Raw genomic sequence first — 14,533 nt, 5'->3', positions numbered from 1 at the left:
TCTCAGTTCCGTCCCTAGGGGCTCTGCCTCACAGAGTCCCAGCAACCGCTGCAAACCTCGGAGAGAAAGCTGCCTTCAAGTTCCGACTGAAGCCAGACAGTCCCGCTTCTCCCGTTTGAGGCGGGGTCCCTAGAGACTCGCCCAGATCTGGAGCCCAGAATCTGAGACTCTCTCCCAATTGAAAACAACAACCGCCCCCTCCGCCGCCAGCCCGCTCTGCACGCACTCCACACCTGAGTATTTAACTTCAGCACTGTGCCTCCTCTGAGTCTGGGTATGATATTCTCTTTCCTCCTAGTTGTAGAATTTCCACTCTGCCAGCCTCCCTGTGGTTCTGGATGATGTCCGTTCCGTCTTTTAGGTGTAATTTGAATTGGTTGTTCAAGGCAGCAATCTCTGGCGTTAACCTATGCCGCCATCTTGGTTTCTCCCATTTGTTTTAAATAAATTACTTTTTCAAGTAACATTAATTGCAATAATACCAAAAACACGCACAAATGTATTTACACAAATATTTTTTATAAATATTACACTAGGAAAAATATTTCCACTCCTGGGACAGTATCTAATATCACCGCTTTACATATTAATTGCCTTCAAAATTTTGCTATTAAAAATATTTTGGCTTAGTTTCTTTCATTTCTTATTCCCCCCCAAAAATCTCATCTCATAATTGTCCTTTTCAGGTCCTACATAAATTTGCTTGGTTATAAGCAGACTTCTGAGCTAAAAGGGAAATAAATAAACTATTTTCATTCCCTGAAGATTTAGTCTTCTTTAGTCTTTAAATCTGCTGCTGTTCAATATGGTAGCCAGTAGCCATTTGAAATGTGGCCAGTTCAAACTGCAACATGCTATAAAGTACATATTGGATTTTAAAGAGTTAGTACAAAAATTAAAAATATCTCAATATTTTTTATAATGATTACATGTTAAATGATATATTTTAGATATATTGGGATAAATTGAGCATATTTTTAATTAATTTATTTTTATTTTTAATCTTCCTATTGAATGAGTTTTGGTAATTTGTTGCTTTCAAAGAATTGGCTCATTTCATCTAAGTTGTTCAATTTATGTGCATAGAGTTATTCATAGTTTCCCATATTCAATTTTTAATGAGGTTTATATAATATTTTAATACGATATATAGTGATGCCCCATCTTCCATACCTAATACTACCAATTTTTGTCTTCTCTCATTTTTCCTTTCTCAGTTTGACTAGAGGCTTATCTATTTTATTGATATTTTCATTTTTCTATTGTCAATTTTATTGATTTCTGCTTTTCTCTGATTTTTTTTCCTTCATTCTGCTTGCTTTGGTTTTAATTTTCTCTTATTTTTCTAGTTTCTTAGGGTTGAAACTTAGATTGTTGACTTGAGGCAGTTATGCTTTTCTAATGTAAGTACTTAATGCTCTGAAATTTATATGGGGCTATTAGAAAATTTAAAATTACATGTGACTTGCATTTGTGGTTTGCATATATTTCTATTTATTGTTGCTTTGAGAAGTATAATACATTAGCAAAGTGTCTTCTTTCAAACACATTAATAAATGTTTAATAGGAAATGGGATCAGTGAATCAAAGAATGTCAGGCTCTCAGGAAGCTGTCAGCACTAGCCTTGGGTGGTTTGGGTTTCTCTAGTCCTAATTATGAAAAAAGTTGGGATATGTTTGAGCTGAAACTTTTTTGAAAAAAGGCAGGGCCACATGGGGCCAGTTTATTGCAGTTAACTACATAGCTCTCTATATTTTTTGTCTATTTTTTCATAAAGAAAATTAAAACACACAAACCCAATGGGGAGCATTTAAATTTTAAAAAGATCACATCTTGCCCTAGCTGGTTTGGCTCAGTGGATGGAGCATCCTGCGGATCGAAAGGTCCCAGGTTTGATTCTGATCAAGGGCACATGCCCAGGTTGTGGGCTCGAACCCAGTGGGGGGCATGCAGGAGGCAGCCAATCAATGATTCTCTCATCATTGATGTTTCTATCTCTCTCTCCTTCTCCCTTCCTCTCTGAGATAAGTAAAAATATATTAAAAAAATAAAAAGATCACATCCTATGAAATAAAATTTGAGAGCTTGTGGTTCTTAAGTTCCCAGAATACTGAATAATTAAGATTTTTTTTAAAGAAAATTAGATCCCCATCTGTATAATTTAAGTTAAGAAGCTGAAGGGTGAGACAGCTCTCACCTTCTCTGTCTTCTCATTTCCCTGGCTTGACTCAATATAATTTGTACCATGGAGCAGGGTCCTAGGGTTTTAGTTCCTCACTCTGCTGTGCACTTCCCACCATGGTGTCTGTGGGACCAAGCAGTGGGGAGAAGAGAGGGCAGAAAAGAGCAATGTGAATTCCTCACAAGCTCTGAGATTATCGTTCCTCTGGTCAGAGAGAGGTTTCCCTCTGTCAGGTTTAGGCACCTGCTTGGCTGCCTCCACGTCATCATCATGGCTACCCTCAGGGGACTGCCTGGGCTGAGGTAGAGAGAAGAGAAAAACAAAAAGCAAAGCCAGAGGCAAGGTATCTATTCCCTTTCTGACCCATGGAATTCCTCTTTCCTTTGCTCAGACCGGAAGAGAAGACTTTAGTGGAGCTTTTTCTGTCCACAGCTGGTACGTTCCTCAGGGGGTCTACCTGCCATTGAATCCAAGTTGGGCAACATTGGGGACAGAGAAAAAACAACACTGCTGGCCGGCTGGTATTTGGAATTCTGATCTCTGTCCCTAGTCTGCCTGCTAGGCTCTACTACTTTAGCATTTATTTTAGTGTGTGTGTTTTTCCTTTCTTTTTTAATTTTGTCTTTGTTTGTTCTTATATCTTTGCATTTAATGGAGACTGGGTGGAAGGTGTTTAATACATCTTGCCTAGAACTAGAACCAGTATTCAATTTTTTAAGACAATTTTTTAAAGACAAAAATTCTAATCTCCCTCAGTTGTGGTAGGAGGGAGATGGAGGAGTTAGGTAATTTGGAGGACAGAGCTAACCACGAACCCAAATAAGTTTGCCTTATTCTCCTGAGGACTGATAATTAGATGAATTTGTCATGAGAATGATACAGCCATGTCACTTGAAAATCTCTTGAGATTGAGACATTAATCCATTAAAAGATATCTAAGACAAAGTCTACAGTTTGGAAAAGCTGGGTTCTTCTCAAGCTAATTAGGTAGGTGTCACAGCGTACTTCAAACAAACAAAACAAAACCAAAAAATTGCCTCCTTCTCATTTAAGTGCAATACACACTAAGTGCAATGACACATAGACACAGATAACAATATGGTGACAGCAGAAGGGAAGGGGGTGAGGGGAGGTGGAAGCGGATAAAGGGGGGATAAATGGGCATGGAAACAGACTTGACCTTGGGTGGTGAACACACAATGTAGTTTGCAGATGATGTTTTATTGAGTTGTACTCTTGAAACCTGTATATTTTTATTAAGAAATGTCACACCAATAAATTCATTTAAAAAAAAAAGAATGGGAGTGAAGCTGAGAGGGTCCTGTACAACCTTCTTCCCCCAGCCACCCCTCATTTATATTTCTTGAACTGTCAGTCCAATCTCAGACCAAGACCTTTTGTCATAACTAATAAGATCTATGGGTTCTACTTTCGGTAAAAAATGTTTGTTTATGGATTTATACTCAAAGAAGAATTATTTTCTAAATAAACAATATCTTGGAGGCTATAGGCCTATGATCTCAAAAATGTTAATTGGGATCCTAGCTTTTGACCCAGGTTTCAAATAGGAATGTGTTTGGTAACAAATACCATAAAGCCCAACCAACTTGCTTAAACACCTAAGAATTGGTCTATGTCACAACAACAAGCTGGGGGCTCAGCATAATCATAAACAATCATAAACCATCAACTTATAAATGTATCCCCCTATTGTTGGACATTGTTTTGTTTCCAGTTAGGTTATTCTATTTAAAACAAAACAAAACATGTGGGCCCAGGCTGGTTTGGCTCAGGGGATAGAGCATCAACCTGCAGACCAAAGGGTCCCAGGTTTTATTCCGGTCAAGGTTACAGGCTCCCCCCCTGGCCCTGGCCCTGGTCAGGGCTCGTGCAGGAGGCAACAAATCAACACAATCGATGTGTTTCTCTCACATCAATGTTTCTCTCTGTCTTTTCCTCTCTCTACCACTCTCCCTAATAATCAATGGAAAAAATATTCTTGGATGAGGATTAACAACAACAACAACAAAAATGTGAAAATATGCTCAATATCATGGCAAAGCATCTTCATATCTATATCCTCACAGTAAAGTTTGATGCTGTGGAAAATTATACTAAGCCTCAGGCTTCTTGTTGCGACATAGACAAACTCTTGGGTGGTTAAGCCATTGTTGGTTGGGCTTTATGTTACTTGTCACCAAATAAACACCAAGTAAACAGCCATCATAGCTATTGCCTTCTGTTCCAATTATCTATTGCTGTGTAATAAGCTGTTGCATATTCTAATGATCTAAAACAACAATTATACATTTTGTTCATGATTCTAGATTTGGGAAGAGCTCAGTGGGGAAGAACTGTCTCTGCCTCACACAGGTCAGCTGGGAAACTCAACCAGGCCTGGAGAATCCACTTCCAAGATGGGTCAATAGCTCACTCACATGACCAGCAGGTTGGATGGCTGTCAGCCAGGATCTCAGGCAGGGCTGTTGTTGGGAGTTTTTTCTACATGGGTCTCTGTACAGAGGTTCTGCTGTTTCATAGTTTGTTTTTTAATGGAAAAAGCTCTCCATTTTAAAAAGACTAAAAGAGCCCTAGCTCGTTTGGCTCAGTGTATAGAGCATCGGCCTGCGGACTGAAGGGCCCAGGTTCGATTCTGGTCCAGGGCACATGCCTGGGTTGTGGGTTCAATACACAGTAGGGGGTATGCAGGAGGCAGCCAATCAATGATTCTCTCTCATCATTGATTACTTTCTCTCTTCCTCTTCCTTCCTCTCTGGAATCAATAAAAATATATATATATATTTTTAAATAAAAAGACTAAAAGGGAAATTAAATTGCCCACTAGTTTCCACTCTCCCAAGAGCTCTGTATAGTTCGTATCTTATCTCAGTGACCTTCTTCAAAATGATCAGTGAAAAATACGGTAGGCACTTTACATGTACAGGACACTAAGGCGCAGAGCCCTCTGAACCACACACAGATCAATTATGTGTTGCAATCTGGAAGGTGCCAATTAATCTCTCCTCTTTCCCCTCAAGGTTTTGTAAAATAGACACCAAGGTCACATAGGAACCAAAATATCCGTTCCTATTACTACTAAGGCTGGACTGGAGGATGGGGTTGATTTTGACTTTCTACTTCTTCCTCCCTAAAATCTAGTGCTTGGGACCTGCCCGTGGAAAGTGTTCGGTCGGAGGTGCCCTGGGTGAGTGGAATTGTGGACTTCTTCTGCAGAAGCAGAGAGAGTAGAAAACTGTAGCCCACGGGTAGTTAGGTTCTGCTTGAGCCCTGAGACTGGCTTCCCGTGGCGGCCACTTCCCCTAGTCTCACTGATCAGGTAACACAGCCCCCTCACTCCTTCAGGGAAGAGAAAGGGAGGAGAAGAGATTGGTGAAAGCATCTTCCCCAACATTTCTGAGAGAGCAGGATTTTCTAACTTGTGGGTCTATAGGAAAACAGGGATAGAGAGAAAATGGATCTCCTATATGAAGCAAACATTTAGGGTAAACACCGCTATGACAGATCATGTAAAATGGGTTATTCCCTTCTAATACTGTCCTAAGGGGTTCTATCACATTCACAATACCAATACCATAAAATTTCCTCTAATATGTAAGTTCAAGTCATACAGTTTTACTTTATTAAAAGACATTCTTAAAATATATTATCAAGGAAGTGAAAAGACAACTTACAGAATGGGAGAAAATATTGGTTAATCCTACATCTGATAAGATCCAAAAGTTATAAAGAACTTACAACTCAACAACACAAAAAAACAAAAAATCAGATTAAAAACTGTGCAAAGGACTTGAATAGACATTTCTTCAAAGAAGATATACAACTGTCCAGTAAGCACAGAATATGCTTAACATCATTAGTCATTAGGAAAATACAAATCAAACCACCCTGAGAAACTACTTCACACCTAGAGGATGGCTATAATAAAAACAAAAAAACAAACCCCAGAATATAATAAGTTTTGGAAAGGATATGAATAAATTGAAACACTTGTATATTGCTGGTAGGAATGTAATATGATACAGCTGCTGTGGAAAACATTTTGGTGTTTCCCCAAATAGGTAAGCAGAGAAATGCCATATCACCCTGCAATTCCGTTCATAACCCAAAGAATTGAAAACAGGTACTTGTATGCCAGTGTTCACTGTAGCATTTTACAATAGCTGAAAAGTGGAAACAACCCAGGTGTCCATCAGCATAAGATGGATAAGCAAGTGTGGTATATGTCCACACTGTGGAATGTTATTCATTCATTAAAAAGGAATGAAGTTCTGAAATATGCTACAACATGGATGAACCTTGAAAACATCACAGACTAAGTGAAATAAGCCAGACACACACACACAAAAACCAAGTATTATATGACTCCTTTTAGCTAAAGTACTTAAAATAGACAAATTCATAGAGACAGAAAGTACATTGGAGATTACTAGGAAAGGGGGGAATGGGAGTCATTGCTTATTAGGTTCAAAGTGTTTGAGGTAATGAAAAAGTTTGGGTAATAGATAGTAATGATTTTTGCACACAATTGTGAATGTAATTAATGCCATTGCATTGTACACTTAAAATGGTTGAAACGGAAAATTTTATATTATATATACAGGGTATCCCAAAAACATGTATACACACTTTAACAGCTGATAGCAGACTAAGCTTTGAACAAAGGAAATTCATCCTAAAATGCTACCGGAAGTTTGAAAACGCAGTTGATATACAAACACTGCCTTTATAATTATTCAAAGTGTGTATACATTTTGGGGGGAATACAGGGTGTCCCAAAAACGTATACACACTTTAACAGCTGATAACTCACTTAATTTTCACCCCTTTTCAAGTTTAACTGATCTGAAATAATGGGTGAAGCCATACCAAGCTTTAAACAAAGAAAATTGATCTACTAGACTTTTATTATGGGGATATATAAAAGACAAAGTTTATGGTACAAAACCAGCAATGAATTGAGGGCACACAAACATAAAAAAAAAATGATTCTTGTTATTTGCAATTCAATTTCTTTGAGTTATCAGCAGTGCCTGGACCAGAATGGCCATCAGTTTGAAAACAGGTGTTGACCAAAAAAATTATTCATTTCTGTAGATTTTTTTAAAGTTTGAAAAGGAACTGTATGTTAATAAACATTGACTTTATAATCATTTAAAGTGCGTATACATTTCTAGGGACACCCTATAATTTAGCACAATAAAAATTTTAAACAATGAATTCTTAGTAAAAACTCCAGTTTATAACAGGAAACCACACTATTCCTTACTTAAGGCAAGTTTTAATAAGACTTTTATCTTTACTACCATATAGTTTGACTATTCATTTCTAGCTACATAACCAGAAATAGGACAAAAATAAGCATTCATTAGGTCAGAGATTTCGATAGAATCAGAGAACCAAGAGATGTGTTAGTCAAGTCAGGGGTGAAATATTTTAGTGTTTTATATTCTAAAGGGTCATTTTTCACTGAAAGTCACATTATCTACAAATATACATAACTGTGTACATACATATTCATATATCTACAAATACAGAGCCAGTGCCAGAGGCTTTCTTGGTTCTTATCGTTGTAATTCCTCTGGAGAGGAAGAACTTTCTCAACAACATCCCTGAGGTATTTCCAACTCCTCTTTCGAAACCTCCTTGAATCGCCTGAGGATGCAATGTCATAGTGGCCACAGGCAGACCTTCTTTACCTGGCTTACATCCCTCTTCTCTTTCCCAAATTCCTTCTTTCTCATTGTAAATAATTCAAGTGTGGTCTGGGAATCTAGGTGCCCTTGAGAGTTAATGCTTTTTGCACATTATTACGTTTTCCCCACTGAATATTTTTTCTCTGGATCCTCCATTGGAGTTATGTGCACCACTGTAAGGGAAATAAGATCTCTGGGGGATTGATAGACATTATCAACATTAGAAATACTCATAAAAATTCAGTGTTTCCAGAATTTTTCCCTTTGGTCTAAATTACTAGGGTTTGAGATGATTTTTCAATGGAAAGGAGAAAATAGCTTTTCTATCAAATTAAACATGCAAATTATACCAATATATTAATTATTAACAGAACAATTATACCACCTTTTTAAAGGCAACAGGCACTTTCATACATCATTTCATTTCTCCACAAAATTTCCTTTTCAGTTGTTTGAAGATAACTATTATTACGGTAATTTTTCAAATAAAAAACCTGAACCCAGAGAGGCTAACTGCTTTGCTTAAATCTGAATGGACTCAGCACTGAATTCCTACACACTCCCAATACTCGTAACCTTGCACTTCTTTATAATTAGAACAAATTGCAGGAAGAAACAGACTGGGATGAACATTAAACATTAAATATTATTGGCTTATTGAACTACTAATGCCCCATCATTTAAAAAGCTCATATTAAAACTAAGTTGGGTCCAACCACTTTCTGTTATAGAAAAGGTTGTGCCTACCCTGGCAGCATAATAACTAGTAAATTGGTTGATCTGTTCATTTTCAAAAGTGAATTTTTTTGTTCTTTAAAATAATCTTTGTCATCAAATCTGGAACAGATTCCAGACCCTTAACTTTGTCAAAACCAGTAACATTGGAAAATGACGCTACTATTTAAAATTTCTTTGGGATGGAGGGTTGGGTTGACAGTGGTGTGTGGGGTAGGCAACGGTATGCGAGATAAACATTAAGAGGTCATTGGCTAAAGGCCCATGTGAAGTAAAAAACCCTTTTCACTTGAGATCTTGTGATCCTAAACCCACATGCAAAGAGGGAGCATGTTCCTACAGTCCCATGATACATTATGGTAAGACATGCAATCACCATGAAGCTTCCCTCATCTCACAGATAAAAAGCCTGGAGTCCAGAAGGCTAGTCCATTGCCAGAAGACTGGTTTAAAAGGACACAACTCTAGAATCTAGAACAATAAGCGCTTTTTAATGATGGATCCTATTAAATGAAAAACCATTTCCCAGCTGAGCTCCTGGATCTAAGTATGCAAATTTGAGAAGAGTTTTGGGGATAGCTGAATTGCTGCACCTAAGAAAGCATTCTCCCTGGAGTTGTGGGCCTGGACAGGAATGGAGTGGGTGGGGAAACAATGGCCTGAGAGACCCAGACTGCCATGAGCTCCACCACCACCCAGTCCTCCAGTGAACCTGAAAATGATGGCTGGGTTCCAACTGTTGGTGGGACCTGGAGATTAGATGTAGTTTCAAGTCCAGATTAATTTCAGAAACACATGCATATGCTGTTTTGATTCCTGGGTCAATGCTCTTTCACATTATAATGTGGTTTTGTATATATACAAAGGACTTCCTAGCGGCCAGAGATTTCTACCTTGAAGGACAGCACAGAGCCCAGAGCCCAGAGCTAGGAGCTGTCTAAAGAAGAAAATCAATTCTGGAATCCACTGGCCCCTGCTTCAGCACTAATTCTTTCTTCTCAGTCTGATTTACTCAGTTACTTTTACTACCATCCAATCAGAAAACCACTATTAGTATTATTCAAATGCAGATCAGATCTGCCTCTAAATCTAGGAAGTGAGTATAAATTCCAGGCAAGATGTTCAAAGAAGCCAGTAACATTAAAATACTAAAAACATAGAACGTCTAGTCCTCCTGGGCCTCTGAATCAAACATCTTTGATCTTGGAATGGCATTCACTTGCTTATGATGGTTATTACTCTCAGGGCTGGCTGCATCCCAGAGCCCCATCCTCAGAAGGGGAAACCACTTGGGGCTTAGTGGTTTACCTGTCACTGTCTTAAAATTCTTAATAATCTTAGCTTTGAATTTGTGTTTTATGAGAGAAGTCCCCTGGGACAACGGGGAAGAAATGGAGGAGTGGAGCCTCGGGGCACATGTGGTCCTGCCTCCTGGGGATAGTCTCTATGCTATCCTGCCTGCTTCCCTGCCCCTGCTTAGTGAGCTCTGCCATCTACCTGGCCTGGGTCAGGACACTGCTCCTGAAGAGCAGGGGTCAAGCCCACACCCTGTGCACTGAGCCAGGGCCTAGGCCCAGTGCCTGGGAGTCTGTATTCACCCTGCACATATCCTCATGCTTGAAGGAGCTAGACATTAATTAGCAAATATACATATATGATCAAACAAAACAAAAAAACACCATGACTAGTCAAGAAAAAGCTTTATCCTGCTTTTTGAACAGAGAGTCCAAATTTTCATTTTGTACTGGGCCTTCTAGATGATAAAGCTGGCCCTGATTAGATACCTTATCTGGACATCACGAGCCAATATTATTTTTAGATTCTTAACTAAATAACCAAAATACATGTGGAATAATAACTCTGATTTTACTAAAAGTATTATTTGGTATCAAGAACTCTTCATATTAAACACAAAAACAGATATTTTCACTAGTTCAACAGAAGGAAAACAGGCTGTATTATTCTTGCCGGCAGGTGTCATTAACAATAGAAAGTCTGGACCTGTTGATGTGACCTGACAGCTTGATGTATGAAATGGAAAAGTGATGGATTTTTTTTTCACTGAGGCAGCCAGGAAAAAAAAATTACTTATTTCTCCACAATAAAAATATTATTGCTCCATATTTTCTATCACATTGGGAAAGTTTTAAAAAATCTTGTTACTTCTCTCCTCTGTTGGTGTTTGCTCATAAGTAACTACAGTGTTTTCCAGGACCCACCTGGCACTGTGTTAAAGCAGCCAGTGACGGCGGAGGGATCAAGAGGACGTGTAAGATGTGGGTTCTTATTTCTGCGCAGAGTATATCTGCGTTGCAGCTTAGTGTCTTTCTTACCTTGAGCTTGGCCAAAAGAAGTTCATGATCATGAAGGAGTTTTTTGGTTTCATCTTGACTGCTACCAATTTCTAAAATATTGGGCTGTGACTCAGCAAGCTGGAGTTGTACCCATTTGCCACACTAAAAATAAAAATGAAATGAAAAGCACTTTTAGTTCCTCTTGTTCTTTCCCCTTCACCCTTCTCCTTTTTCTTTTCTTTTTTTTAAGTTTCCAGTTATACTATGAACACTTTATTCTTTCCATAGACAGGGGCCTTAATAAATTGAAATATAGCAGGTCTAATATAAATCCATGCCTTGCCTTTTCTTTTTTTAATTCTTAAGGTAAATGATTTTCTCTTGGCACCCTGTATTTAAACTTAACATTCCTAAATGAGGAACACATACAATAGATTATATATTATTGAATATTACAAAATTACAAAACAATTCACATAACCGTACATTCTCTCACTCACAAAAGTACTTTCCATAGACATAGTGATATTCCACTCAGGCAGGTAGAATGCAAACTTCACCACAAGGGGAAGGTTTTGTAGATGCAATGTTGGCTGATCAGTGTCCTTACATTGACCTTACTTATTTAAGCAGGAGAAACAACTGATTTGCATCTTATTTCAAAGTGAAAACATAATATTTTCCAACTTTTGGTGTTGGGTACTCAGTAAAGTAAGTAGGAAAATGTCAATAAAATCAGACACCTGTGACAGCTGCCATTTGAAAGCAGCCAATTTGTTTTCCACACTTAGGATTCCCTCACTGCTCTAGACACAACTGCTCATTGCCGTTCCTGAGGAATTGTTTCTCTAAGAAGCAACTACTGATGAAGCAATAGGTACCATGAGCAGACACATGCCTGTGGCTAGGTGAGCTGCTAAAGAGAAATGAGAAAAACGCATGTCTATTCTAGGTAATTAGTGCCCTGAGACCCTGCGGAAACAAAAGGCCCATATAGATCAGAGGTAGGCACTTCTTTCCTTTAAGATGGACTTTGCACTTTGAATAAGTTGGGGTTTGTTTTATATGGGATGGCAGTGAGCTTAAAGAGCTGCGGAGGGGAGACAAATGAATGTTCTTAGAAACACAGTTTGGTTAAATTAAGAATTTCCAGTGTGATTTTAGAGATTTTTTTCTTTCTGTCAATCTAGTTCTGATTCTCCTATAATTTATTCCATGTGCATTATTCCTTATCCTGCTCTAAGAAATAGTTCATATTTGAGGGAATGTTAACTTTCTTTTACACAGTGAGTTTGCCTCTTTTCCTTCATTGCTGAAATTTGCAGATACTCAAAGCATCACAAAATCACATGCAAGTGATCGATTTCTGCTACTTTTGCTTCAGGCTTTTTTCCATGTCCACTCATTGCCTTTGAAGAAACGAGAGGGCGAGGGAACAGGCAGAGGTCCTGCGTATGTGGGGCCAGGTTTCCACAGCCCAGGAAACAGCCCTGCCAGGACACGCGGCCTTCAGTGCCCCAGAGCCCATCCTTCTGCTCAATGTCAAGTGCTGCTTTCCTGCTATCACTTCCGCATGAACATAAAATTCACAGAGTTCAGTGAAATTAACCAGGCCTTGCCATGCATCCATGCGCTAACAAAAGGCCAGAAAGTCACTCGATGAAGCCTGACAGAGTCTGGAAAGTAACCAGCTGGTGCCAGCTTGTCTGCCCAGTTCCCTTCATTAAACACTGAATTCCTTAGGCCAGTGGTCGGCAAACTCATTAGTCAACAGAGCCAACTATCAACAGTACGACAATTGAAATTTCTTTTGAGAGCCAAATATTTTCAACTTAAACTATATAGGTAGGTACCTTGTTATTAACTTAATTAGGGTACTCCTAAGCTGGCCTTTGCTAAAAATGTCCTCAATCTGATTGAGGTACGTTTGCTGAGGTCGACCCCTTCCAACTCTCCCATCCACGCTCGTCTTGTATACTTGTTTCATCTATCTCCTTTCGTTCATCCTCTCTATATGCCCAAACAATCTCAACATACCTTTCTCAATCCTCAACACTACACATTCTTTCACTCCACAATGAAAACTGGCTTCTGCGCATGGGCCACAAGGTTTCAATCGCACTGTATGTGTGCGCCCACACGTGGTATTTTGTGGAAGAGCCACACTCAAGGAGCCAAAGAGCCGCATGTGGCTCATGAGCCGTGGTTTGCCGACCACTGCCTTAGGTGGTGAATTGTCTATATCCACACATAACGCTTCATAGGGTTCTGCAGGTCATTTTCATAGGAAAGCAGATCACAGCTATCGTCTTCAACCTAAAGATGTGCTGTCATCTTTGCAAATGGACAAATTGCTTATCATAAAACATGGCATAAAACATCAGGCTGAAGTGGCTTCAACTTCCTGCTGTCAAAAGCCAATCTGACACATGCCCTTCGCGCCTTCCCTGGCAGGGTCTCCATGCCCTCAGCAACGTGACAAGGATTTGCTCGTGCCTGTACCTGTCACCAGCAGAGCTAAGGAGGGCACGAGTCAGAGCCCCTTGTCAGGTGTTCTCTGGGTCCCATCCTGCCCGAAACAATGACACCCCCTATCTGCTAGGCTCTCCCCTTCCCTCTTCCAGCACCCCCCCCAAAAAAAAAAAACAACCACTCGTGTTTCATAGGTCCACTTGCCTCTTCAGCCTGGCAAGCATGAATTTGTAATCACCCATGCCTTGCCTTAAAAAAAACACACACACAGATTGAAAATAGACAGTTTGTTTTGTTTTTTCACCAAGCTGCTGTACATGTTTCCTCACTAACTGAAAGAGAAACTATAGTAACTGGCTGACGCTTAATAGAGGTTTCTCTTCGCTGCCGCTTTAAGAAAGCAGTAAGATGTGCTTGCTGGGTTAGCTCCTCTATGCCGTGTACTGCTGCTTGTGTGGAATGTTCTCCGGGTTTATCAGCCCACAGCCAGACGCCCACAGCTACACGGAAAAAAGAAAGTTGTCAGCTTACCTTTATGACAGCGATAACGATTTTGGAGTCCCCAGCCTGCACAGCCACTGAGCTGACGGTGGTGGTAGAAAACTCCACTTCAGGGCTTCCTGGGCTGGACATGGTCCCTTAGGTGCCGCTTACACTCTGGGCAGCCTTTGTACAGATGTGCGTCTGCTGGTCATTTCAGAAGGCAACCACCGGGGTTACTTGGATTCATTCAGGGGAAGAGCTGAGCTCCCACTGATTGCTCTGCCAGAAGCAAAGAACAGGAGGTTAAAAATAGACAACCCCATTGAGTTTATCGAGAGAGAGAGAGAGAGAGAGAGAGAGAGAGAGAGAGAGAGAGAGAGAGAGGAGAACGGGAGAGAATCGCCACACCCCTAGTATGGTAACACTGAGCGCCTGTTATTTTTGCCATTATCTTAAATGTAGAGGGCAGTTTCTAGCTCCCTTCCTATCAGCTGATGTTTGATAGCAAATGGAAAAAAAAAAAGTTACATCCTGACAACCCAAGTTAGTTTTGCCATTGAATCTGTCTCGTTATAGTGGACTTTGAAACCAGCCAGTCATTGACTGGAATATCAACTTTTCAGGACTTTTGAAGACTTTTTTTAGGCAAAAA

At 39.6% G+C, this 14,533-nt stretch overlaps 1 protein-coding gene across 1 annotated transcript in view; it reads right to left on the bottom strand.

Annotated features, from left to right (window-relative positions):
* CCDC141 (coiled-coil domain containing 141) overlaps positions 1-14,279 on the bottom strand; it is a 171,533-nt gene extending 157,254 nt beyond the window's left edge. Inside the window, exons 1-2 of the mRNA XM_006760570.2 lie at positions 13,930-14,279; positions 10,966-11,088 (exon numbers count right to left, since the gene is read on the bottom strand). Of these exons, the coding sequence (XP_006760633.1) occupies positions 10,966-11,088; positions 13,930-14,031 (225 nt within the window). The 5' untranslated portion in view covers positions 14,032-14,279. The remainder of the gene's footprint in view (positions 1-10,965; positions 11,089-13,929) is intronic.
* Between the last annotated feature and the right edge of the window lie 254 nt (positions 14,280-14,533).

The sequence above is a fragment of the Myotis davidii genome, unplaced genomic scaffold, assembly GCF_000327345.1.
Source record: "Myotis davidii unplaced genomic scaffold, ASM32734v1 scaffold370, whole genome shotgun sequence".
In the NCBI taxonomy this organism is placed as follows: Eukaryota; Metazoa; Chordata; class Mammalia; order Chiroptera; family Vespertilionidae; genus Myotis; species Myotis davidii.
This window is presented reverse-complemented; position numbering and strand designations above follow the sequence as displayed.